Source organism: Chrysemys picta, chromosome 5 (assembly GCF_011386835.1).
Source record: "Chrysemys picta bellii isolate R12L10 chromosome 5, ASM1138683v2, whole genome shotgun sequence".
NCBI lineage: Eukaryota > Metazoa > Chordata > Testudines > Emydidae > Chrysemys > Chrysemys picta.
The window spans coordinates 63916124-63943342 of NC_088795.1; the positions used below are offsets into that span (position 1 = coordinate 63916124).

General features: G+C 42.5%; 1 protein-coding gene across 6 annotated transcripts in view; it reads left to right on the plus strand.

Moving 5' to 3' along the window:
* Window positions 1-16588, plus strand: part of GLRB (glycine receptor beta) — a 112984-nt gene extending 96396 nt beyond the window's left edge. For all 6 annotated transcript variants that reach the window (XM_065596484.1, XM_065596483.1, XM_065596485.1 and 3 more), the window contains one exon: window positions 15738-16588. In XM_065596484.1, the coding sequence (XP_065452556.1) occupies window positions 15738-16034 (297 nt within the window). In that variant the 3' untranslated portion in view covers window positions 16035-16588. The remainder of the gene's footprint in view (window positions 1-15737) is intronic.
* The last annotated feature ends 10631 nt before the right edge of the window (window positions 16589-27219 follow it).

Genomic DNA, 27219 nt, shown 5'->3' on the forward strand with positions numbered 1-27219 from the left:
GGGGTTGGACTATTGTATACTCCACAAATTCCCAGCTGGCAGTAGAGTCCCTAGGAAATCATTCTGGCTGGCATAAGTTAAACCAACCCTGTGGCTGCTTTAACTGGTGCAAGGAGCCACTCTGGACCCCCAGTCATCCCTGGATTGGGGGGAGGAGTAAAGGTGGCATAGCAACACCTTTGCCTCCCCAATCTCTGGTGCACTGAGCATGAACAGCTGGGAATTATGCCCATGCCCTTTGTGTTTAGCAATTTGATGGGCACCAATTTCAGTAATTCCCTACAATAGAATAGTGTAGATACAACATTCCAGCAGAGCAGCATGGAATCTATTGATTACTTTTGTGCAGCTTAATTAAGGTTAAGATTTTAAAATGACTATGGTGTTGCTAGCTAAAACAGATCTATGTGATCCTCTATCCAAATAATGTATTCCTCTGGTTGCATATCCCCTACCCACTGTGTGAGGTCCTTTTAATTGCTTTAACCACACTGTGTGAGAACATTAGGTGTTTCTCTGTGATCATGTCTTTCATCTGTGCTATACAATAGTAGTGTTCTGCAAAGCTTTCCTAAAAGATGGCATATCACTATAGATTTTAAGGACTAGATGTAGGTAGGGCATTGTGCATAGACAATCAACAGGAATATTCCCTCCAACATACACATAAACAACGGAGGGGTAGAAGTGGGATGAAGGCTTGTACTCAAGTCCTGATTTCTCTCCCCAGAAACTGCAGGGGCCTACTCTGTGGGTCATTCATTACAGGAGCCTGGGTAGAGCACTCCAAGATGGAGACGGTTTGGTCTGCACAGTTTTGTGTGTTTGCCCAAGCTATCAGGGTCCCTTATATGTGAACACCTTTTTCTCCTGGTGGGAATAATATTTGCTGGATAGCGAGAGCTGTGCTTATGGCTTCTGCTGGCCAGAATGTAGGTACAAATGAAACACTGCTTTTTCTGAGAAATTTTGGAAGCATTTATGTAGTGGGACAGAATTTGGCTCTGTAATGGGGTTGTCTCCTTAAATGATAGTGGGGTTTGGGTCCAGCTGATTCTCTGTTCCAAGGTGCAGCCCCTTTAAGAACAGGTGTTCTGAGACTGGTAGTTCCTGGAGAGGGCCAAAGTGCTCCATATACTCAACATTTCAGCTTTAATTCCTTTTGAGCTTGATACACCTTTCTGAGCATGCTCAGCACTTCTGCAATAAGCCTATTTATTTAGGTGTCCAACTATGGGCTTAGGTGCCTAAATTTTGGCACCCAAGTTTGGAAATTAAAAGTATGCCTGACTGGAAACTCCATATCTGAACTGCCTGACATTTTGGAGAGCTCTGATATCTAAATCCACATTTCACAGCTGGTTCTTCGTACTAAGAAGGGCTGAAAAGGAGCTCAAAAGTAGATCCAAATTATACAGTTTGGGCCTATCTCTAGTACAGATTACAGAAACCATAGTGTGGAGATACTTAATGGTGAACAGAATAAGGCATGAAGGCCAATGACCAAGAGAGGAAAACATTAAGAAGCATACAGAAGGCAAGGGAGAAATGATGTTTTAAAAGAGATGGAGAATTTGAGACCAAAAATAAATATAGGAATGCTGTTTCAGGTAGCAGCATAGGCGCTGACTTCCCCTCTTTCCTGTGGGTGCTCGACCTCCCTCTGCCCCGCCCCACCCGCATTCCAACTCCTTCCCCAAAGTCCCCGCCCCAACTCCGCCCCCTCCCTGCCCCTATTCCAACTCCTTCCCCAAATTCAGGCCCCAGCCCCGCCTCTTCCCCGCATGCTCCCCTGAGCGTGCCACATCCCCGCTCCTCCCCCTCCCTCCTGGAGCATGCTAACACTGCCAAACAGCTGTTTGGTGGCAGCCGGGTGTGAAGCATGGGAGGTAGGTAGAGGAGCGGGGATGCGGTGCGCTCAGGGGAGGAGGAGGTGGGAGGGGGGTGAGGGGAGCTTGGCTGCCAGTGGGTGCAGAGCACCCACTAATTTTTCCACATGGGTGCTGCAGCCCTGGAGCACCCACAGAGTCGGCACCTATGGGTAGCAGGAACTTCAAAAGGAGGCTTTGAGACCAACAATGGGAATAGGATTGCATGAGAGGCAAAAGTGGAGATTGGCCCTAAATGTGTTGGGAGGGGTAAGCGGACAATGGATTGATGAGGTAAGCTGGAGTCAAACCCACAGAGAGCTTTCAGAATAAGAAAAGCTATGTGAAACTTGTTCCTACAATGAATGAAGAGGAGCAGGGGAGGTGCTTGAGGACGGTGATGCTTCTTTCCTCGTAAGAGAGAGGGCAGCAGATTTCTGAACATACTGCAATCCTGGAGAGCATAGACTTGTAATGGTTAAGGCAAGAAGGACTATAGGCATACCTGAAGATTTCACCAAAGGTGGAGTTGAGACAGTGGGTGGAGGAGGAAAGCTATAGAGCTCAAAGATAGTGCCAAGATTGGAGACTACGGAGGCAAAAGAAGCTGAGTGGTGGAGAGAGAGAGAGAGAGAATTAAGTGCATTTGCAAACGCACCTCTTGTCCAAACAAAACTTCTTATTTTTTGACAATTTCCGTAAAGAAACTGAAACCAATTTACAAGTCAAGAAAGGCAGAGAGGAATCATCATTAAAGGTGTCAAATGATACTGTCTAGTTAAGTATTAGAAGAATTAGTCTACACTGGCAAGTTTGTGCGCAGTAAAGCAGCTTCGAGCACTGTAACTCCCGAGGTGTACACACTGCCAAGCCACTTAGTGTGCAGAAACTGCGCAGATGCAGTGCTCTAAAAAACCCACCCCAATGAGAGGCGTACAGCTGTCTGCGCCAGGGCTACAGCACTGCAGTGCTAGTGTAGACACTGTGGTGATTACAGTGCTTCAATTGGCCTCCAAGAGGTATCCCATAATGTCTGTTCTCACCTCTCTTGCTGTCAATTTGAACTCTACTGCCCTGCCTTCATGTGACCAACTGTCAGCCCTACCCCATACATTTCTTTGCAAATTTGAAAGTCCCATTCCTGTTTGCTCGGTGATGCGTGCAGTGATCTCAGTGCATCTTTCCAGGTGGCCATGCCTGCTCCACGCACCAGGCGATCCCCCGCTTGAAGCAATGCCGAGCTGCTGGACCTCATCGGCATTTGGGGAGAGGAGGCAGTGCAGTCACAGCTGCGCTCCAGCCATCGGAATTATGATACCTATGGACAGATTTCTAGATACATGATAGAAAAGGGCCGTGACCGGGACACATTGTAGTGCAGGGTCAAAGTGAAGGAGCTGCGGAATGCCTACCACAAGGCACGGGAGGCAAACCGCCACTCCGGTGCTGCGCCCTCAAGGGTGAGGGGGAACCAGCGGCAGAGGATGACTCGGAAGCCAGAGATGTATGCAGTCAGGAGCTTTTTTCTACCCTGGAGGAGCCTAGCCAGTCACAGCAGTCGGATCTCGGTCGACTTTCCCACTCCGACCTGGTTAGTGACCGACAGTAGCAGTCTGGAGTAGCCAGCTTCCACAGTGCAATCGCCACGCGCTTCTCCAGTGACAGGGCAGCTCTCATTTTCATGTTCTTGCGCCGCAGGGCTAGGGCGAGCTCATCACAGAGTCTCATGAATGTGGCTTTCCTCATGCGAAAGTTCTGCAGCCAGTGCTCGTGATCCCAGACATGCATCACGATGTGATCCCACCACTCAGTGCTTGTTTCCTGAGCCCAAAAGCGGTGTTCCACTGTGGTCAGCACCTCCGTGAATGCCACAAGCATTCTCGTGTTGTAGCTAATATGTGTGGTGAGATCAATGTCGCCCTCCTCTTGCCTTTGTGGTTTAAGAAATAACTCCACTGCCACGCGTGATGTGTTGGTCAGTGCGAGCAGCATTCTGGTCAACAGCTCGGGATCCATTCCTGCAGCCTGAAAGAGGCAGGGCAGGGCGAACAGTACACAAACCATTGAAAGGTGGCGCCAAATGCGGACCGAAGCACAGGGATTGCTGGGATGCAAAGCAACGCATCACGGGGCATTGGGACAAGGACCCAGGATGCCCCGCGACCCCTTCCGCCTTCCCACAAGTCTTAGCGGCAAAAAAGAAAGAGGTGCTCTGTGGGATAGCTGCCCAGAGTGCACCACTCCAAATAGCACTGCAAGTGTGAACACGCTATTGTGCAGGCAGCTGTCAGTGTGAACCCCGCTCTTTCCCCGAGGCTCTGCCCATTTCCCAAAGTCCCGCCCCGCTCACTCCATCCCCCCCCCCATCCGTTGCTTGCTCTCCCCCACCCTCACTCACTTTCACCAGGCTGGGGCATGGGGTTGGGGTGAAGGACGGGGTGCAGGGTGCTGGCTCTGGGAGGGGGGTCAGGGCTGGGGCTTGGGGTGCAGGAGGGGATTTCGGGTGCTGGCTCCAGGAAGGGGCTCTGGGATGAGGGAAGGTGTGCGGCCTCCCACTGGGCAGCACTTACCTCTGGTAGCTCCCGGTCAGTGGCAGACGCAGTGAGGCTAAGGCAGGTTCCCTGACTACTCCGGCCCCATACTGCTCCCGGAAGGGGCAAATGCGCCCATGGAGGGGGCGGGGGGCACATGGCTCTGTGTGCTTCCCCTCTCTGCAAGCAGCACCCCCGCAGCTCTCCCAGCCAATGGGAGCTGTGGGGGTGGTACTTGCAACCAGGAGCAGTACGCAGAGGGAGACCGCTGCCCCCGAGGCCGTGGGGCTGCGCTGGCTGCTTCTGGGAGTGGCATGGGGCTGGGGTAGGGAGCCTGTCTTAGTGGCAGGCACACTGTGCCACCTGAGATCGTGATTGACTGGAAGATCCTCTAGGATCGACCAGTCAATCGCGATCCACCGGTTGGTGACCACTACATTACTAGAATCAGTCTGGCAACAAATTACCCTTTGACTCCCTCTAGTGCTTCATTAGTGTCATCAGCATCTTTAATAAAGGTCTTGGGCCCCAATCATTATCTTGAATGCAAAAAAGCACATTAGTAGAAAAAATGTGCTGACATTACACCCAAAAGTAAACATCCAGAGTGCACCTAAACCATTCTTCTTAGTAGGGCAGATATACCGCCTGCATGGGGCTTAGTCTGGCAACCGGTGTTATTCTTATTTATTTATTCATTCAATTTATAATCAATAAAACAGAATCTATCCTGGGCTCTGGGTACCCATAACATTATTAAAGGTACAGATAAAAACAGTAACTTTCCCTCCTCCCAAAACTAGAAAATAACCAACCAGAGACTAAAATCAAACGCAAACAATACCCAGGCTCACCCAGAAATGCCAGTCCTTATCATGCCTCTCAGTCATAAGAACGGCCATACTGGGTCAGACCAAAGGTCCATCCAGCCCAGTATCCTGTCTACCGACAGTGGCCAATGCCAGGTGCCCCAGAGGGAGTGAACCCTAACAGGTAATGATCAAATGTTCTCTCTCCTGCCATCCATCTCCACCCTCTAACAAACAGAGGCTAGGGGTACCATTCCTTACCCATCCTGGTAATAGCCATTAATGGACTTAATCTCCATGAATTTATCTAGTTCTCTTTTAAACCCTCTTATAGTCCTAGCCTTCACAACCTCCTCAGGCAAGGAGTTCCACAGGTTGACTGTGTGCTGTGTGAAGAAGAACTTCCTTTTATTTGTTTTAAACCTGCTGCCCATTAATTTCATTTGGTGGCCCCTAGTTCTTATATTATGGGAACAAATAAATAACTTTTCCTTATTCACTTTCTCCACACCTCTCATGATTTTATATACCTCTATCATATCCCCCCCCTTTAGTCTCCTCTTTTCCAAGCTGAAAAGTCCTAGTCTCTTTAATTTCTCCTCATATGGGAGCCGTTCCAAACCCCTAATCATTTTAGATGCCCTTCTCTGAACTTCTTCTAATGCCAGTATTTCTTTTTTGAGATGAGACCACATCTGTACGCAGTATTCAAGATGTGGGCGTACCATGGATTCATATAAGGGCAATGAAATATTCTCCGTCTTATTCTCTATCCCATTTTTTAATGATTCCTAACATCCTGTTTGCTTTTTTGACTGCCGCTGCACACTCCATGGACGTCTTCAGAGAACTAGAGTCCACAATGACTCCAAGATCTTTTTCCTGATTAGTTGTAGCTAAATAAGCCCCTATCATATTGTATGTATAGTTGGGTTTATTTTTCCCAATGTGCATTACTTTCCATTTATCCACATTAAATTTCATTTGCCATTTTGTTGCCCAATCACTTAGTTTTGTGAGATCTTTTTGAAGTTCTTCACAGTCTGCTTTGGTCTTAACTATCTTGAGCAGTTTAGTATCATCTGCAAACTTTGCCACCTCACTGTTTACTCCTTTCTCCAGATCATTTATGAATAAGTTGAATAGGATTGGTCCTAGGACTGACCCTTGGGGAACAACAATCGTTACTCTCTCCATTCTGAAAATTTACCATTTATTCCTACCCTTTGTTCCCTGTCTTTTAACCAGTCCTCAATCCATGAAAGGATCTTCCCTCTTATCCCATGACAACTGAATTTACGTAAGTGCCTTTAGTGAGGGACCTTGTCAAAGGCTTTCTGGAAACCTAAGTACACTATGTCCACTGGATCCCCCTTGTCCACATGTTTGTTGGCCTCTTCAAAGAACTCTAATAGATTAGGAATGTTAAATGTTATTATATTATGGTCACTATTTCCAAGTGGTCCTGTTATAGTTACCTCTTGGATCAGATCCTGCGCTCCACTCAGGACTAAATCGAGAATTGCCTCTCCCCTTGTGGGTTCCTGTACCAGCTGCTCCAAGAAGCAGTCATTTAAAGTATCGCGAAATTTTGTCTCTGCATTTCATTTTGAGGTGACATGTACCCAGGCAATATGGGGATAATTGAAATCCCCCACTATTATCAAGTTCTTTATTTTGATAGCCTCTCTAATCTCCCTTAGCATTTCATCGTCACTATCATTGTCCTGGTCAGGTGGTTGATAATAGATCCCTACTGTTATATTCTTATTAGAACATGAAATTACTATCCATAGCATTTCTATGGAACATGTGGATTCCTTTAAGATTTTTACTTCATTTGATTCTACATTTTCTTTCACATACAGTGCCCGTCCCCATCGTCTCGTCCTGTCCTTCTCCCCGCGTGCACGACCTGTTCTGTCCTTCCAATATATTTTGTACCCCGGAATGATTGTGTCCCATTGATTGTCCCCACTCCACCAGGTTTCTGTGATGCCTATTATATCAATATCCTCCTTTATCACAAGACACTCTAGTTCACCCATCTTATTATTTAGACTTCTAGCATTTGTGTACAAGCACTTTAAAAACTTGTCACTGTTTGTTTGTCTTCCCTTTTCTGATGTGTCAGATCCTTTTTTATGTAAATGTTTCTCGTCTGATGTGGCCCATACTTTATCCTCTTCAATCCTCTCCTCCTGACTAGAACCTAGAGAATCTCTATCAATAGACTCTCCTCTAAGAGAAGTCTCTGTCCGATCCACGTGCTCCGCTGCAGCAATCGGCTTTCCCCCATCTCTTAGTTTAAAAACTGCTCTGCAACCTTTTTAATGTTAAGTGCCAGCAGCCTGGATCCACTTTGGTTTAGGTGGAGCCCATCCTTCTTGTATAGGCTCCCCCTATCCCAAAAGTTTCCCCAGTTCTCATCCACGCATTGAGACTCTGAAGTTCTGCCTGCCTACGTGGCCCTGTGCGTGGAACTGGAAGCATTTCTGAGAATGCTACCATAGAGGTCCTGGATTTCAGTCTCGTTCCTAGCAGCCTAAATTTGGCCTCCAGGACATCTCTCCTACCCTTCCCTATGTCATTGGAACCTACATGTACCATGACCACCGACTCCACCCCAGCACGATACATAAGTCTATCTAGATGCCTCGAGAGATCCGCAACCTTCGCACCAGGCAGGCAGATCACCATACGGTTCTCCCGGTCATCACAAACCCAGCTATCTATATTTCCAATGATTGAATCTCCCATTACTAATACCTGCCTTATCCTAATGACTGAGTTCTCTCCCCCAGAGAGGTAACCTCAGTGTGACAGGATACCCTAACATCATTTGGAAGGAGGGTCCCAACTATGGGAAGGTTTCCCTCTGCTCCCGTTGACTGCTCTCCTTCCCCGAGCCTTTCATCCTCCTTAACAGTGCAGGGGCTGTCTGACCGGAGGTGGAACAAACCTACAGTGTCCCGGAAAGCCTCATCGACATATCTCTCTGCCTCCCTTAGCTCCTCCAGTTCCCAATCTGTGTAAAGTGGTGGCCTTTGCAGCATGTTCTAAAGGTTACGATTGATGCTATTTAGGACTGAGAGTGGGGAATAAAAGTAAATTCCAAAGTCAAGAAAGCCCCTCCCTGGTAGAAACTCCCTCTTTTAAACCAGTGGGAGCCTAGCTTGAGTTTTTCTGTTGAGTGCAGCTGTGACAGTATGACAAAGGGATCATATATGACAGGTCCCAAGAAATTGTCTCAATTTCTGAGCCAGAGAAAGATGGAGAAAAGCCTTTCTCTTCAATTCTGCACTCAGAACAACAGGGGTTTCAACAACAGCCTCAGATTGTAAACTCTAGAAACAAAAAGTGGGCACACACGCATGGCTGAGAGGACAGATAGAATTATCGCCGCATTTCCAGATGTTCCTATCAGCATCATCTTCCCTGACCTACACTTCAGATAGCTAAACTTCCTCTCTACCCAAACCCTGGATAAGGTGTTCAGCAGTACTGGCTGAGTTGAATGAGGAGAAATAGAGCTGGGTGTCATCAGTCTATTGCAATCCTCACAGCCTCTTCAGTAACCCTCCTAACTGTCATAGAGTTTAAGGCCAGAAGGGCCCATTAGATCATCTTGTCTGATCTCCTATATATCATCCATATACATACTGAATGAAAGGAGACAAGACCGAACCCTGCAGAATTACACGCGAGAGAGTCCTTAGTAAAGAAAACCAATTGCCCCAAATTACCTTCTAGAATCTGTGAGAGTTAAGGGAGTTTATATGAAACATATAAAGGGAAGTGCTAGGGTTTACAGATACGTTAACAGGGCCTCATGATCACTGCTATCGAAAGGCATCTGGCAGATCTAACAAAATCACATGGACACCTGTGTGTGAGAAAACAAAAGAAGATTCAGTTGCTGTTGTAGCTTTTGCTAGTGCAGAAAGCTCTAATGCATATCAATCTACACTTCAGGAGCCACCTTTACCACACAGTTTCCATAGATATCACTGGTTCTAAGCATGGAGAAAATTTTGATAATCTCTGAGGCTGTGGTAACTTTTTTTTTTTTTTTAAGCAAATTCTGACTTTTTAATGGGAACCATTGTGGGAGTTTGATTTTTTTCCCCCCTGCAGAGTAACATCATATAGTGAGGAAAAACAGGGAAAAGGAGAACTGTTTGAAAGATGAGTCATCTTTTCTTTGCTACCACTGGTGGTGTGATTGCAGAGAGAGATTACATTGTTAACTCTGGCAAATCCTCCTGGATTTGAAAAGTCACATTTTCATCATGCCCATTTATAGAAGCCATCCCACACATGTGTGCTGATGACTGAACTGAACATTTGCTAAAAGAATAATGACTTTGGCAGATGATGAATGGCTCCCTGAAGGTGGTGATAACACCCCCAATTCAGTCAGTCTTAAGGAGAAATAGGCATATTTCTTGCTAATCGTCTCAGAGCATTGCTAACATATTTCTGGGCTTTGGCATCTGATGCATATTATGTTAATCTATGCTGATTTATAACATATATGACCATTCCTTTGATCTTACTATAGTGCTTTTTCCTTCACCGGTGTGCTTTAACCTCAGAGATTTTTTTTGCAGATTCATTACGTGCACAGTTTTGACTTTGACAGCTAAACCACTGTGCATGTATGTGAAGGCAATATTAAATACCTTTTACCTGTTGCTGACTTCAAGACAAGCAGACCATGGGCACCTTGGGTTTTGTTGGTTTGTGTCTTTTGTAGCTAAGCATTACTTTTGATGCTATTGCTGTGCCATAAAGATGGTTTAGGGACAAGTGTTGAGAATTTACAGAAAAGATGGTACTTAAGTATCATGCCAACTTCATTGATAAAACACAAGAAACTTAGTCAAACTGCCTTAAAAACATATAGGTAAAATACATTCTAGATAATGATCCTAGGAACTCATCACATTGTGTATTAGCATCAGGTTTGCCTGCTAAGGGCAAGACTCAATAGATCAGTTTTCTAAGAGAGAAAGCACAAAATGGAGTACTAGTTAGTCTGTTATTGACCACCAAATCACACTAGAGAACAGGATGACTGGCTCCTTAAGCACCTAGCTATAGTGTGTAGAGAAAAAAAAACTCTGGAATTTCCAGAAATTATGGATGACAATTTTACTAACTCAGAAATTGTTGCAACCATTATGAGGGAGATTCTGTTACCACACCTCAGATTGACAAATAAAAAGGAATTCATCACAGAACTAAAAGTTAATGGTTGCTTAGGTAAAAGTGATCATGACTTGATTACATGTGTTATGTGCAAACAGAATAAATTTATTGTTATTTAATGTGTATTTTACTATAGCACATAGGAATCTATGGTAGAATTGTCAACGAAAAGACAGACGTGTTCAATAATTATTTTTGTTTTGCATTTGGGGAAAAGACACATGAGCAATTCATATCATGTGATGATGATTAAATACTTTCTATTCTAGCAGTTTCTAAGGAAGATGTTAAATAGAACCTTCTAAAACTAGACACTGCTAAATCGGCGAGTTAGGATCACATATATCCAGGAGCTTTAAAAGAGCTATCTAAGGAGCTATCTGGACTGTTAATGGGTTTTTGTTTGTTTGTTTGTTTGTTTTTAATAATGTCTTAGAAAACTAGGGAAGTTCCTGGAGACTGGAGGAAAGTTAATATTGCACCAATATTTAAAAAGGTGAACAAGATAAGTCAATCTAAGGCTAAATACTGGCACGAGACTGATAGTCAACAAGAATCATAAGGGAAAGTTGAAAAGAACTTTGAAGAGAGAGTTCAAGCCTTCTGATCGAGGCATAGACCGTGGACAGTGTGAGGCTGGTGGCAGCCCCTGGCGTGCCGGGACTGGGGTCTTCTTGGAGTCGGGTTGCTTAGGAGCTGGTGGTAAACTCCATCTAAGGCTAAATACTGGCATGAGACCAATAGTCAACAAGTACCATAAGTGAAAGTTGAAAAGAACTTTGAAGAGAGAGTTCAAGTCTTCTGATCGAGGCATAGCCCGTGGACGGTGTGAGGCCGGTAGCGGCCCCCGGCGCGCCAGGACCGGGTCTTCTTGGAGTCGGGTTGCTTGGGAATGCAGGCCAAAGCTGGTGGTAAACTCCAAAAAGGCTAAATACTGGCACAAGATAAGTCAAGTAATTATAGGCTTGTCAGCCTAACATCAGTCCAGGCAAAATAATGGAACAGCTAATACAGAACTTGATTAATAAAGAATTAAAAGAGGGTAATATCAATGCCAATCAGTATGGGTTTATGGAAAATAGATCTTGTCAAACTAACTTGATATCTTTTTTTATGAAATTGCAAGTTTGGTTGATAAAGGTAATAGTGTTGAGCTAATATAGTTAGACTTCTGTAAGGCATTTGACTTGGTACCACAGGACATTTTGATTAAGAAACTAGAAATATATTGAATTAAAATGGCACAAATTAAATTGATTAGAAACCTGTTAATTGATGGGTCTCAAAAACTAATTGTAAATGGGGAATCATCATTGAGCATGTCTGTTTCTAGTGAGCTCCTTCAGGGAATGTTTTTTGGCCCTATGCTATTTAATATTTTTATCTATGACCTGGAAAAAAATATAAAATCATTACTGATAAAGTGTGAAGATGACGCACAGATTGAAGGGAAGTAGTGACTCTGAAAAAGACTTGGGGATCATGGTGGATAATCAGCCAAACATGTGTCCCCAGTGTGAAAATGTGAGCTAAAAGAGCTAAAGCAATCCCTGGATGTATCAATGGGGGAATATCAATTAGGAGGGTTATACTAACTCTGTATTCAGCACTGATGACTGCTACTGGAATACTGTGTCGCATTATGATGTCCACAGTTTAAGAAGGATGTAAAAAAATTGGAGAGGGTTCAAACGAGCCATGAAAATGATGAAAGATTGGAAAAAAATTCCCTATAATGAAAGAATCAAAGAGCTGAATTTATTAAACTTATCAAGAGAAAGGTTAAGAGGTGAATTTGATCACAGTCTATAAGTTCTTACATGGGGATAATAGAGGGCTCTTCAATGTAGAAGACAAAAGATCTAGAAGGCAAGATCAACTGGCTAGTAATAAGGCAATATTTGTAGCAGCAAGGTTAATTAATCATTGAAACAATTTACTGAGGGTGGTTGTGGATTCTCCACCACTGGAGATTTTTAATTCAAGATTGTTTTTTTCTAAAAGATGTGCTAGTTCAACCACTGCTATTGGACTTGGAGCTGGGATTAATTCAAGGAAGTCTCTTATGGTCTGTGTTGTGCAGGAGGTCAGACTAGATGGTTAAAATGGTCCCTTTTGGCCTTAGCATCTAAAAAACTTCCATATTATCATGCAAATGTAGGTCCTATGTGTAATGTTTCAAGCTATTGCTACTCCAGACCTAGGATAGAGCAAATTATAAAATAGCTATTATAAAATTGTTTCCACCGTCGAGTTACATTGTTTTGCCTGGTTATGAAAAGACAGTGCGCACATGGAATGGAAAGTGGAGAGTCTTTTAAAACATTTTAATTTCTTTACGAGCCTTCAGTGTAACTGTCCAAAAACCAATCTGCATGCTAGTTTCCAGAAAGCCTTTGACAAGGCCCCTCACCAAAGGCTCTTACGTAAATTCAGTTGTCATGGGATAAGAGGGAAGATCCTTTCATGGATTGAGAACTGGTTAAAAGACAGGGAACAAAGGGTAGGAATAAATGGCAAATGTTCAGACTGGAGAGGGTTGTTCCCCAAGGGTCAGTCCTAGGACCAATCCTATTCAACTTATTCATAAATGATCTGGAGAAAGGAGTAAACAGTGAGGTGGCAAAGTTTGCAGATGATACTAAACTGCTCAAGATAGTTAAGACCAAAGCAGACTGTGAAGAACTTCAAAAAGATCTCACAAAACTAAGTGATTGGGCAACAAAATGGCAAATGAAATTTAATGTGGATAAATGGAAAGTAATGCACATTGGGAAAAATAACCCCAACTATACATATAATATGATGGGGGCTAATTTAGCTACAACTAATCAGGAAAAAGATCTTGGAGTCATCGTGGATAGTTCTCTGAAGACATCCATGCAGTGTGCAGCGGCAATCAAAAAAGTAAACAGGATGTCAGGAATCGTTAAAAAGGGGATAGAGAATAAGACAGAGAATATGTTATTGCCCTTATATAAATCCATGGTACGCCCACATCTTGAATACTGTGTACAGATGTCTCCTCAGCTCAAAAAAGATGTACTGGCATTAGAAAAGTTTCAGAGAAGAGCATCTAAAATGATTAGGGGTTTGGAACGGCTCCCATATGAGGAGAGATTAAAGAGGCTAGGACTTTTCAGCTTGGAAAAGAGGAGACTAAGGGGGGATATGATAGAGGTATATAAAATCATGAGTGATGTGGAGAAAGTGAATAAGGAAAAGTTATTTACTTGTTCCCATAATATAAGAACTAGGGGCCACCAAATGAAATTAATGGGCAGCAGGTTTAAAACAAATAAAAGGAAGTTCTTCTTCACACAGCGCACAGTCAACCTGTGGAATTCCTTGCCTGAGGAGGTTGTGAAGGCTAGGACTATAAGAGGGTTTAAAAGAGAACTAGATAAATTCATGGAGGTTAAGTCCATTAATGGCTATTAGCCAGGATGGGTAAGGAATGGTGTCCCTAGCCTCTGTTTGTCAGAGAGTGGAGATGGGTGGCAGGAGAGAGATCACTTGATCATTACCTCTTAGGTTCACTCCCTCTGGGGCACCAGGCATTGGCCACTGTTGGCAGACAAGATACTGGGCTGTATGGACCTTTGGTCTGACCCAATATGGCCATTCTTATGTTCTTATGAGTCTATGGTATATCCATTCATCAAACCTGATTGGTTTTAATCATGACAAAATGAGTCAGCTACCCTAAAATACATACAGATTAATAACTGGTGAAGAAAAAGAAGTCCATGAATCTTTATCTAAAACATTTAAATTAAAAACTGACTTGGGCCCCAATCCTTCAAGTTCTCCTTTCTTGCTGCTCAGGCAGATGCAGTTGCAGCATCCAAACTTTTTTTTCCTCCTTATCTCTGAAGTAAAATGTATCATTTAAAAAAAAAAAAAGATTTTTGTTGGGTAACTAGCACAGCAATGTTAGTGCATTCTGTTTGCAAATTCTCTGTTTTTATCTACAAAATTGAGTTTGCAAATGTGGCACCATATGATGAACCCCATAGCCAAAATGGAACACTTGCTGATTACCTCCCCCAAAACCATTGTGATCAGCATGAGAAAAATAAATAAATGAGCAGTGATAGTATGATGTACCTCTCTTGATGCTACGATTTATTTTTATGCAGTATACCTTGGCAGTTTTCAAAGAGGGGTAAAATATAAACTCCAAAATATTTTTTCAGTCGATCCAAAAGCCCTGATGTGCTGTCCACTCCTGAAATTACCTGTTAAACGAGTATACTTACATTTTTATTTTTTGACTGCTTTTCTGAATATTCTAAAATGAAAGGAGTCTCTGGGAGAGGTTTTCAAACGCATAGAAGACAGTTAGATATCCACCTGCCTAGCAGTGGTCTCCAAATCTCTTCAGGCTGACTGGATTGTGTGGTGGTTTAATCTTTTTCTGGTGTTTGTAACAGCTGAAATATAAACTCTCTGCAGATCAGGTATCGGGGCCCTGGTAACTGTTTTTCAAAACCTTAGTCCTTGAATTAAATCAAATATCAATTTATTTTTAAAATTGCCTTTCTATGTATCAGCAGAGAGGGCAAGTCTGGGATAGAGACAGACTCAGCTGAGTTTAAATTCCCTTCCCTATGATCTGTTCTTCTTTGCCCCAGGAGTGTTGGGGGGACAGACAGCTGGGAGAAAGGTTGCCCTTCAGTCTCTCAGCGGAGTTTTCCAGTAATGAGATCCTCTAGCATGCCAATGTGTGGCTCTGGGATTACCTTTGTTGAGGTCATTATAGAGGGACAAGGACTATTGATACAAGGAGGGTGCTTTCTCTCCTTTAGAGGAGGTCCCTCTCTGACTGGGTTTAGGCATATTAGCTATCTGGTATGGGGAACCTTTCTGTGTTCAAGTTTGGTGGATAAAGTACTGCAATTTCCAGTTTCCAATCCTAATTGCAGCTTCTGAGCCCCAGTGTAACATAGGTATTAAATAATATCAATCTAACAACTTTCTTGTGCTCTGAATCCACTTAGAAAAAATATTCTCTCTCTCTGTAGCCTTAAAATATAATCTAGCAATATAGCGTAGTTAGTTCCACAGCATGAGGCACCTTGTATATGCAAAATTATATAATTATGAATGTTTAGATTAGTTTATATGATAGACTGATCATCCTTAAGTACTCTATATTACAACCATTCCTGCAAATTAAGCTAATGTTGTGAATCCCCATCAACAAGTAATTTCATATATATTTGTTTGCTGAGTTCTCTCACAGGTGCATTATGATTGTGAATAAAATATTTGTGAGTAGATCATGATTTCCCAAACTCTTTATTTCATAGGTTGGCGAGACCAGATGCAAAAAAGTTTGCACCTCAAAATCTGATCTGAGATCCAATGATTTCAGCATCGTTGGAAGCTTGCCGAGAGATTTTGAATTATCAAACTACGACTGTTATGGAAAGCCCATTGAAGTCAACAGTGGGCTCGGGAAATCTCAAGCAAAGAACAACAAGAAGCCACCTCCTTCCAAGCCTGTCATTCCATCAGCAGCAAAGCGAATTGATCTTTATGCAAGAGCTTTGTTTCCTTTCTGCTTCTTGTTCTTCAATGTCATATACTGGTCCATATATTTATGATAAATCTTTTATTTTTTCATTTGTGTAAAATATATCTCATTTCATTATTCCCTTCCCCAGTCATGAAGGCCAGTCTATGAAATTATTTTGCATTTGCAAAGCAATATATTGCATTTGAGATGCCATGCGATTGTAATGAAAATATGGCATCTTTTTGAATGAAAGCATGACACTGCAATGTCTGTGCTGAAACCAACTGTTGTATATAAATGTACAGCATACATCCTGCTTTAGGAATATATGAAGAATGATGCATACCACATTATTAAAGCAAAATAATTCTCTTCAGTTATTAACATACAGATTTAAAGTGTTTCTGATAATGAAACTAATGTGCATGTTGAGTATTAAGATCAATATTCTAGTACATGTAGTATTTAACAACTCTTCTTATGACTTTCAGAGAAAAAAATCTGTTCTTGTATAATTTTAAATGGCACTGTTAAAGACAAAGCTAAGTTGTAATTAATATTCTTTAGACTTTGTAAGTAAGTGGAGAAAGTATTGACTAAGCTGATCTTGTCTATGTGAAAAAATAAAGATCAGAGAATAACTAATTTTGTAAAATTAGCTCATTTAGAAATATTACTTTGCATCCTTCAAGCAAACCCACTGCAAAAGTGAGTGAAAATGTGCTGGCAATAAATATTGGACCAACTTTTTGGTTGCCATCTCCACAAGGCACATGTTAGAAAACCTGCAGGCAGAGAGAAATTGGGGCTATAGGCTGTATTTCCTATTTCTAGAACATGCCCCCCAAAAATCTATCAACAGGCTGCTCTCCAGGCTTCTAAAGCAACAGGAATTATGGAGCAGCATCACAGGGTAGGGTCTAAAATCTGTACCTGGCTTCTCTGTGGCAAACCCTTCCAAGCTTGCGGTGTAGGGGTCACAGTCTGGTCTGGTTTGCATGGGTTTGCAGTTTCTGAAGTTCAAAAGGCTTGAATATAAGTGAACCCATTCTTCCCATGTTCAAATTTCATCATGACCCATATTCAAGGTTTGCATTTTCACAAGTTAGAACAGATCACCAAAAGTGAGGCTTAGCAACTGTAATGAAAGGGACAGGTTTCTGATTCTGAACAACTCAGAGGCTGAGGCCCATACAAAAAGTCGTCTTGTGTAGAAGCCAGAGAGCAGGCGTGCAGTGTCTGTCCATACCAACCCATTTATACTGCTGCTATTTGTTGAAAATGAAATCCTAAATGTAGTAAGGGTGTGACACAGGAGTTCTGATGAGAAGCTGCTCTTTATTTTGTAGACCCTAATTTCCTAATAGTTTAGTCCCATGAGGACTGTAATATCATGGTTTAACTTTAATTGCTGGGTTTAGTGTTCAGGCCTGTGCTATACAGAAGTTTGGGCTAGATGATTTGGTGGTTCCTGCTGGCCTTAAACTCTTTATGACTCTATGACCCAGTAACATGACATGAGTTAGGATTACAAAAGTACATTAGCTTAGTGTATGTAGTACAGCAGTCAGTATTCACAGACTCCAGTGGTTACTATTACATTGTCCTTTGTGAAACTAAGATATAAAGTGAGACTAATGATAAAATGACTTTCTGCTATCTGAAGGAATCGAAGAAGGTACGAACCACGTAGCCCTCCTCCAGGAGTACACAGTGAGAACTTGCTTCAGCCCTAATGCAGCAGCAGAACTGTGACCTCAGGGAATACATTTCCTCTTGGAAAACTGAGTTATAGTTAGTCAAAATATTAAAATAAGACATTTCCTACTAACTGGGGGATTTACCAAAGTTAATATGTACTAGTCCCCCCGCTAAAAGATAGAAATGGGCTGGGAGAAAAGTCTGATTTTTTTCCAGGTGAATCAGAGAGTTCAACTGAAATGCAGTCTTTAAGGAGAAGCGGTAATAAAGCTTCTGTTGAGCTGACCCTCTTGTTCACAGGGGCAGATTCAACCAGGATGGGCGACAGAAAAAGCATCACATGGCTTCCATGTTGTAACTTGTCATATGTCCCTGTGCACTTGAGCTCAAAATGCATCTGACCTAGCAGCCCCCAAAACTGCACATACAGGTCTGTCTCCTCTTACGCTGGGGTTACGTTCCGCAGTCAGCGCCTAAAGCGAAAATCACGTATAGTCAAAATTACATTGAGTGTAATGGCGGACGGAATCGCCCGCACTACAGAAACAGTATTTAAATTGTTATTTTTCTCTTTTTTTGTTGTTTTTGTTTTTGCTGACCGCGTAAAGCTGAAATCGCACATGTTAAATGCGCCTAAAATGCGACAGACCTGTATAGAACAGAAAAGTTCACCAGAGCTTCAGTGGGCAGCTCACAAACAAAAACAAGTTTTAACAAATAACTGCCCATCCATGAACAAAGGTAGAGTTGTTTTCTGAGGTGCAAGGTGTATGCCCCACTTAAGCACAGAGGTGAATTTCAATATTTGGGTATTCTTTGATTTTCAGCAAAACATTGTGGACAGCTCTTACACTGCAAATTCCAATGCATGTACATAATTTCTGATTCTAGCAGTAATAATCTATGTATGGTTCAGAGATGTGCTGCTGTTCAGGATATTGGGTGCTCAACAATCCTGCATCTCCAATGTACAGGTATGCAGCCTTCAGGGGCTATTTACATAGGCAGCCTGAATATAGCCCATAGATTGGTTTCTGACTGGAGAAGATGGAAGTAACCCAAATGTTACTGGACACTGTTGAACTGAAAAACAAGCAGGTCCTCAAGGAATCAATTATGAAACATTTAGAGGAGAGGAAAGTGATCAGGAACAGTCAGCATGGATTCACGAAGGGGAAGTCGTGCCTGACTAACCTAATTGCCTTCTATGATGAGATAACTGGCTCTGTGGATGAGGGGAAAGCAGTGGATGTGTTATTCCTTGACTTTAGCAAAGCTTTTGATACGGTCTCCCACAGTATTCTTGCTGCCAAGTTAAAGAAGTATGGGCTGGATGAATGGACTGTAAGGTGGATAGAAAGCTGGCTAGATCGTCGGGCTCAACGGGTAGTGATCAATGGCTCCATGTCTAGTTGGCAGCCGGTTTCAAGCGGAGTGCCCCAAGGGTCGGTCCTGGGGCCGGTTTTGTTTAATATCTTTATTAATGATCTGGAGGATGGTGTGGACTGCACTCTCAGCAAGTTTGCAGATGACACTAAACTAGGAGGCGTGGTAGATACACTAGAGGGTAGGGATCGGATACAGAGGGACCTAGACAAGTTAGAGGATTGGGCCAAAAAAACCCTGATGAGGTTCAACAAGGACAAGTGCAGAGTCCTGCACTTAGGACGGAAGAATCCCATGCACTGCTACAGACTAGGACCGAATGGCTAGGTAGCAGTTCTGCAGAAAAGAACCTAGGGGTCACAGTGGACAAGAAGCTGGATATGGGTCAACAGTGTGCTCTTGTTGCCAAGAAGGCTAACGGCATTTGGGGCTGTATAAGTAGGGGCATTGCCAGCAGATCGAGGAACGTGATCGTTCCCCTTTATTCGACATTGGTGAGGCCTCATCTGGAATACTGTGTCCAGTTTTGGGCCCCACACTACAAGAAGGATGTGGAAAAATTGGGAAGAGTCCAACGGAGGGCAACAAAAATGATTAGGGGTCTGGAGCACATGACTTATGAGGGGAGGCTGAAGGAACTGGGATTGTTTAGTCTCCAGAAGAGAAGAATGAGCGGGGATTTGATAGCAGCCTTCAACTACCTGAAGGGGAGTTCCAAAGAGGATGGAGCTCGGCTGTTCTCAGTGGTGGCAGATGACAGAACAAGGAGCAATCGTCTCAAGTTGCAGTGGGGGAGGTCCAGGTTGGATATTAGGAAAAACTATTTCACTAGGAGGGTGGTGAAACACTGGAATGCGTTACCTAGGGAGGTGGTGGAGTCTCCTTCCTTGGAGGTTTTTAAGGCCCGGCTTGACAAAGCCCTGGCTGGGATGATTTAGTTGGGAATTGGTCCTGCTCTGAGCAGGGGGTTGGACTAGATGACCTCTTGAGGTCCGTTCCAACCCTGATATTCTATCATTCTATGATTCTAAGTTGAGGGGTGAGAGGGAGGAGTTAACATTGTTTAGTCCAGTAAGTCTCAAACTTTTGTACTGGTGACCCCTTTCACACAGTAAGCCTCTGAGTGACCCTCCCTTATAAATTAAAAACACATCTTTTTATATTTAACTCTATTATAAATGCTGGAGGTGGAGGCTGACAGCTTGCAACCTCCCCCCCCCCACATAATAACCTTGTGACCAGCTGAGGGGTCACAACCCCAAGTTTGAGAACCCTTGGTTTAGGCTCTGTTTCAAAGTTGCCATTTTTTTCCAGTTGAGGTTTGGAAGTTGTTACAAAACCTAAGGAGAGATGAAGAAGATTCAGAGAGGGAAGGCTACATAAAGGCAGAGTAATATACACCTCTACCTCGATATAACTCTGTCCTCGGAAGCCAAAAAATCTTACCATGTTATAGGTGAAATGCGTTATATCAAAGTTGCTTTGATCCACCGGAGTGCGCAGCCCCACCCCCCCGGAGCTCTGCTTTACCGCATTATATCCGAATTCGTATTATACCGGGTTGCGTTATATCGAGGTAGCGGTGTATATAATTTATTCTCATACTTGTATTTTTTTTCTAAGGTTCTGGAGGGCAAGCAAATAATTAGCCAGTGTTGGAAATTATATGCCTTCTGAAAGATACTTTGTTAGTATTTTATATCAATTTAACAAAATCTGTAATGGAATTATACATATAAAATATGTTAAATTAATCTCTGTTCCTTCTTGTTTTCCTGCTTACTTTATGGTGTTCGTGGTTACCACAAAACATTTAATCACTAATACACCATAATTACTTTCCAATTCAACTCCCACAAGGGCAAGCAAAAGGAATATATATTATTATGGTAGATGTTTTGTTTCTTTCCTGAAAGCACAAAAAAGTAAGGACAGGAATAAAATGCAGTACCAAATCCAAAACATAAAATTTAGAATAACATCCATATGAGGCTTAAAATAGAAGATACCTTGTACTTTGACAAGCAAAGGATATCAAATGTAGCAATATTTTTTATCACTGCAGAACACTCTACTTGCTCCAGTGAGTAATAATTGATATAAGAAGGCTTTTAAATTTTATTTTTCACTCTACTGTTAAAAGGTCATGAAGAGTTTCATATGTCATCTTATCATATCATGGTCCTTCAGCTCCCTCTAGTTGTAAAATTCTGCCTGTAGAATGACATCTGCCAGCTACGTTCTGGAATAGGATGCAAAAGTGCAAAACTGATTGCCTATTTGGGGGATACAGATTAAGCACAGTGATGTTGTAGAGTAAAACAATACTAGCAGGCTCAATAAAGAGTTAAGCTTGATAACTGTAGTTACTAATACAATAGGGGTTGTTAAGAAAACAATATAACAATTGAGAAATTCTAATAGTGAAAGTAAAAATTTCAATTCCTCCTGAGCAAACAGCAGATTTATAATTAGATTAAACATAGTAGTTCTGAACAACCTCCATAGTGGAGCAACCTGTTCTGAAAGGAGGAATCTTTGCAAATTTTAACTTGCATGGTTTCCTTTAAATTTTCCCACCTCGACCCCTGTAAGCAGAAGAAACACAGGTTTCCATTCTCTCTTTATTCAGTACATCTTTCAAGATTCACTTGGCCTCAGGGAATTCAAAATAGGCATGCGGTTGCCCTTTGTCTCCGCTGTGCTATCTAGTACAACCAGCTCTGAAATGCCCCTGAACAGCACAGCTCCTGCTCAGAGAACATCCAAGTGGATCAAACTTTGTATTCAAATGTACTAAGAACTTGTAAGTGACTCCATACCTTAAGATCTTAGAATGCATTCCACCAGGTCCAAAACAACATATATTAGTAATTTCCATGGGAATGAGTTTGGCTGTTGCCTGGAGCACAAATCACACATTTATGGATCATTACTCTCTAGAATTGGCATCTAAATCAGATGTCCAATTTTGGAGAGCAGTTCTGCAACCGTTATATGACGAATCCTCCTCCTTTTATTCTCCTTTAAGGGATGTTACTTCTAGTTTCTTTTCTACAAGAGGGAATCTATACAAACAATTCTTGAAAGAAAAAGAAAGACTTACTAATAAATAACCTAACTTTTAGAAAACATTGCCCATATCGCTCCACACTTCCAACCCTATTTTCTTACTTCTTCTGTGTCTTTAATAGTTTGAGTAAGAGGGAAAAGGAAGTGGGTGGGGCTAATCTGTACCTGAATATTTCTCAGCTGCCGATACCAATTTGTTTTTCACTTTCAATCTTCAGTGCATTACCTTTGCCTTGTTCCTGATTTCAACAGACAATACCCAATACCCTAATAATTGGTCATCTTGAAATGATTTAATGCAGGAATCTACTGATCATTTACCATGACCTGGCTTCAAGACATGAGTGGTGATATCATGTAACAGCCTTGGATTTTTGGTATGGTAAATAAGACTAAAATTGTCATTGTGGAATCTCTTTGGAAAACTTAACTGAATGTCTCTGCAGTCAGACACTTTGTCCAAGTGCAATGATGGAGTGAAGTGTCTGTACAAGGTGCTCCCTGTATGTCATATTTGCTTTCTGCCATATTTGCATTTTGTTGTGGTTTACTGACAGCTGTGGCAAAAGTGATTTACTTTGTTTTTTTTTATTACTATTTGTAGTGCCAAAGTGAAACCCACACTCACATGCACACATTTGGCAGGGGTGAGGCTGAGAGCAGCAGTAAGACTATATGCGAATGTGACTGAATAAAGGTTGATCTGGATGTTAAAGTGCATGTGAATAGTAAATAAGATAAAAATATATTGGCCTTATTTAGTGCTCATGTATGAAAGGTAACTATATTTCACCACTGTTAGATATATGTGTAACTGTAGAATTATATGTTGTTTGGATGAATACCCACTACAGGCATGATATTTTCCAGCTCTCTCTAGAGATTATTGCTGAAAACAACTTATGAGAAACAAATTGTAACATTTTCAGTCGTATTGATTTTGACTATTACCTTCTAAATTTTCTGTTGACCCATTGAGCCAACACAATAAGTTCTTCTCAGTGTTTAATAAGTGTTTACAACAGATGTATTTCTCAGCGTCCCAGGCAGGCTTCTTCGTTGGATTAAAATGTTCATTTCTTTTACTCCTGAAGACCTGCTTGCATTGGAATCTGGAGTTGGTTTGAGGTTTGGCCATTTCAAAGGCTGAAAGCCATGCTCCTGAGAATTTCTGAGGCCCAGATTCTCAAAGGTATTTAGGCACCTACAACCTATTTAAATCAGTGGGAGTTAGGGACCTAAATACCTTTTGATCATCCAGGCCTAAGTGTCTGCTCCTCTCAAAGATCTCTCTCAGGATCAGGCCTATGTTAGAGAATGGCACATTCAATAGAATGTCAATAGGTAAAACATTATCCATTATAATGTACTTAATTAATCTACGTAATTTAATTATATATTTTTACTAATCTATTAATGCTTCACATCTGTTAATTGGCTGCTCATTAGGACCTCCTTAATTAATTAAATGAAGACTAAACAAACATAAATACAGGGGAAAGAATCCTTTAGCCCAACACAGGTGGGAAAAAAATGTTGCTATTATCCCCTTAGAAATATGCCAAGCAGTCTCTGGTTTCTTTGGGTCTTACAAGTCTTGAGGATTTGAGGACGTCACTATTGCTACAGAGAGAATAATTAAGCTCCCCTCCCCCATTTGACTTATGGAGCGAAAAGGTGAAGAAAAACAATAGGGGCAACAAAAGGGGACAGCAGAGGATTGGTGGAGGTAGGGGGAAGCTGCCAAATCTCTGCTCTCACTGCAAAAATCCCTCTCTGTTGCTGTTCTATAGTAATGACCCAAACACCAACTTGGAATAGTATTACTGCTATAGCTGTATTTTCGCCCATTACTGAGAAATGCTGCAGTATAATTCTATTGGGAGCTTGGATCCCTGCCCTGCAAAAATTCACCCTAAGAGATTTTAAACAGAAAATACCAACTACTTAGCCAAGTTTGGCAGCAATTTATTATCTCGTATATTACTCACAACCACATTTTATTGCTTTATTTATCAAAATTCTTCCATGCTATTCCCATGGAAAAGCATTTTAAATTAGGAAGGTAGGGGGGGTTTCTTTGCGGGTTTTTTTATAGTTTTTACATATACACAATATTGAACCATATTACAGTTTACCTTATTTTCTTGAGGAATATAAAAAAGGATATGGAGCATTTTAAATGATAGCTTCTCAGAGTGAATTTGCCATTCTCCATCAAGAAATTCAAAGCCAGAAATGAATCCATTAATGCAAGAAAAACTCCTGCTAAGAGTCTGATGAACATAGACAATTGAACTAAACCACTTTGGCTGAAAGGAAATCCTATATTTAAAGACAAGAAAACATTCAATCTTCAAATACTTTCCATTTGCCAACAGAAAAGAAAAAAATAGCTTTATTGAAATTATCAGGTAATCTTTTCCATTATTGTCATGTCCATTCCCTGCCAATGAAGGACTGTTTCCTACAGTAAATGCTTCAGTGTTCTGACCAGTTCATTTTTAAATAATTCAAGGGATGGAGTAGTTTCTACTTTCTAGCTAAATATTATGGGCCAGATCACTTGAGTCTACCTGAATTTTGCTTGGTGCAGACCCTGAGATGGGGGGGGAGACATCAGTTCGCTCCCTGGCATAATTTAGAGCAGCATCAGGGAGGAAGGATAGTCTGTTGGTTATACCACTGGACTGTTGTGATGTTGCATGCTATATGATTTTATAAAAATATGCTAATCAGTTTAAATATAATGTAACTGGAATATGCTTCATGCAAAAGGTCTCTTGTAAGGTATAATTACAAAGCTTATAATCTACTAAGTGTGATCATCCTATTTGTATAAATGTACCGCTCTTGTATCTGAAACTAGAAATATGAAATATAACTCTGAGGGCCTATTGTAATTATGCAAAGTGTGGGCCATTAATGGTGGTTTGGAATCTTAATGACTCCCATTAACCAGGACAATTGTCTGCAGATGGCTCTGTTTTACTTGTAAGTCTCCCTGTATACATGTGTGCTGGCAAGTGGGTAATGAAGTCGTACAGTAACATGTGATCATGTCACCTGAACTGGAATCCATCTTTAACCTGGAGCTTTTCCATTGAGAAGGAGGGGGTGGGAACCCAGAGAGTGACAAAGGATTCCCGCCTTATGCAAAAGATACATAAATGGGTGGAACAGAACAAAGGGGCAGCCATCATGAGGAATCCCCTAGCTACCACCTGAGCTGGAACAAGGGCTGTACCAGGGGAAAGGACTGTGCCCAGACTAGGAAGGCGTCCAGTTTGTGAAAGAGACTTATTAAAACATCTCTCAGGGTGAGGTTTTATCTGTACTCAGTTGTATTACTGTATTAGGCTTAGATTTGCCTGTTTTATTTAATTTCTCTTGGTAATTCACTTTGTTCTGTCTGTTACTACTTGGAACCATTTAAATGCTACTTTCGGTATTTAATAAAATCACTTTTTACTTATTAATTAACCCAGAGTATGCCTTAATACCTGGGGGAGGGGGGGGAGAGAAACAGCTGTGCATATCTCTCTATCAGTGTTATAGAGGGCGAACAATTTATGAGTTTACCCTGTATAAGCTTTATACGGGGTAAAACAGATTTATTTGGGGTTTAGACCCCAATGGGAGTTGGGCATCTGAGTGCTAAAGACAGGAACACTTCTGTAAGCTGATTTCAGGTTAAGTCTGCAGCTTTGGGGCACGTGATTCAGATCCTGGGTCTGTGTTGGAGCAGACAGGTGTGTCTGGCTCAGCAAGACAGGGAGCTGGAGTCCCAAGCTGCCAGGGCAGGAAAGCAGGGGCAGTAGTCTTGGCACATTGGTTGGCAGTTCCCAAGGGGGATTCTGTGATCCAACCCATCACAACTGTAATTCAGGAAATCTCGATTCCGTTCCAAGCACTAACACAGACTTCCTGTGTGATCTTGGGCAGGTCACTTCTTCAAGTGATTGCTCATGTGTATTCCACAACAGGTGTGCGTGCTCGCAATGCGCTCCCGTGCCGGAAGTTTTTCCCCTACCAGCACCCGTAGGAGAGCACCCCTAGCAACCCCTAGAATGACACCTCCATGGCGCAGTATAAGGGCCGCTGCGCGGTCCTCCCACCCTCAGTTCCTTCTTGCCACCAGTGAAGGTGCTTCGGAACTGCTCTGCTCCACCTTGGCTGCAGCTCTTCTCCAGAACTCTTGCTCGTTCAGTGTAGTAGTATCTGTAGTTAAAGTAGTTTTTTAGTTTAGTTCAGTTTAGTTAGTGCGCCCGGTCTGGGGCATGACCTGTGCCCCTGGTTTTAAGTCGTGCAACACTAGTAGGCGACTGATCGCAGTGAGTGATCCACACACGGACTGTTTATGCTGTTTGGGTGAAACCCATCTCAGCGATGGCTGCAAGATTTGCAAGTCGTTCAAGCCTCGGACGTCCAGATGCCCTCCATGCCAGAGGCCCTGCAAGCGACCAGGGATGTTATGTTCATGCCGGTACCAGGGGCCCCGCCAATGCTGGCTCCGCGGTCCAGTCGCAAGCCACCACTGGGATCTCGGCAGTCACCCCCGACTCGGTATCGGTCATGGTCAAGGGAATGTTCCCGATGCCGTTTGCTGCTCAGCGACCGCCCCTTGCATAGTCCACACAGGTCACCATCGACCCCCACCAGGTTGTCTGGCTGGGTTCCGACTGACAGAGGCTCCAGGCACCACTCTGCCTCAAGAAGCGGACACCGACGGGACCAAGGCAGATGCTGTGACAATGCGGTTCTGGCGGAACCCAACTGAGAGTGCCAACTCAGGACAAATTGCTCAAACAGGGCAGTTACAGCCCAAGGCTGGGGTTTTTCCACCTCTAAGGCAAACCAAACCAGCCAGACTAAGAGGACTTCGGTCTCACCCCACTGGCTAACCGCAAGTCTCACAAGCAATTTCCTTAGACACTCCAGTTTCCCAGTATCACCACCAGTACCACTCGTTATGGGGACAAATGGTTATGAAAACCAATACGCAAATAAAAGAAAAAAGGTTCTCCTGATCCCAAAGGACCAAGCCCCAGACCCAGGTCAATATACAAATCAGATCTTACCCACAAATCACGCTGTTGCCAATCCTTTAGAAT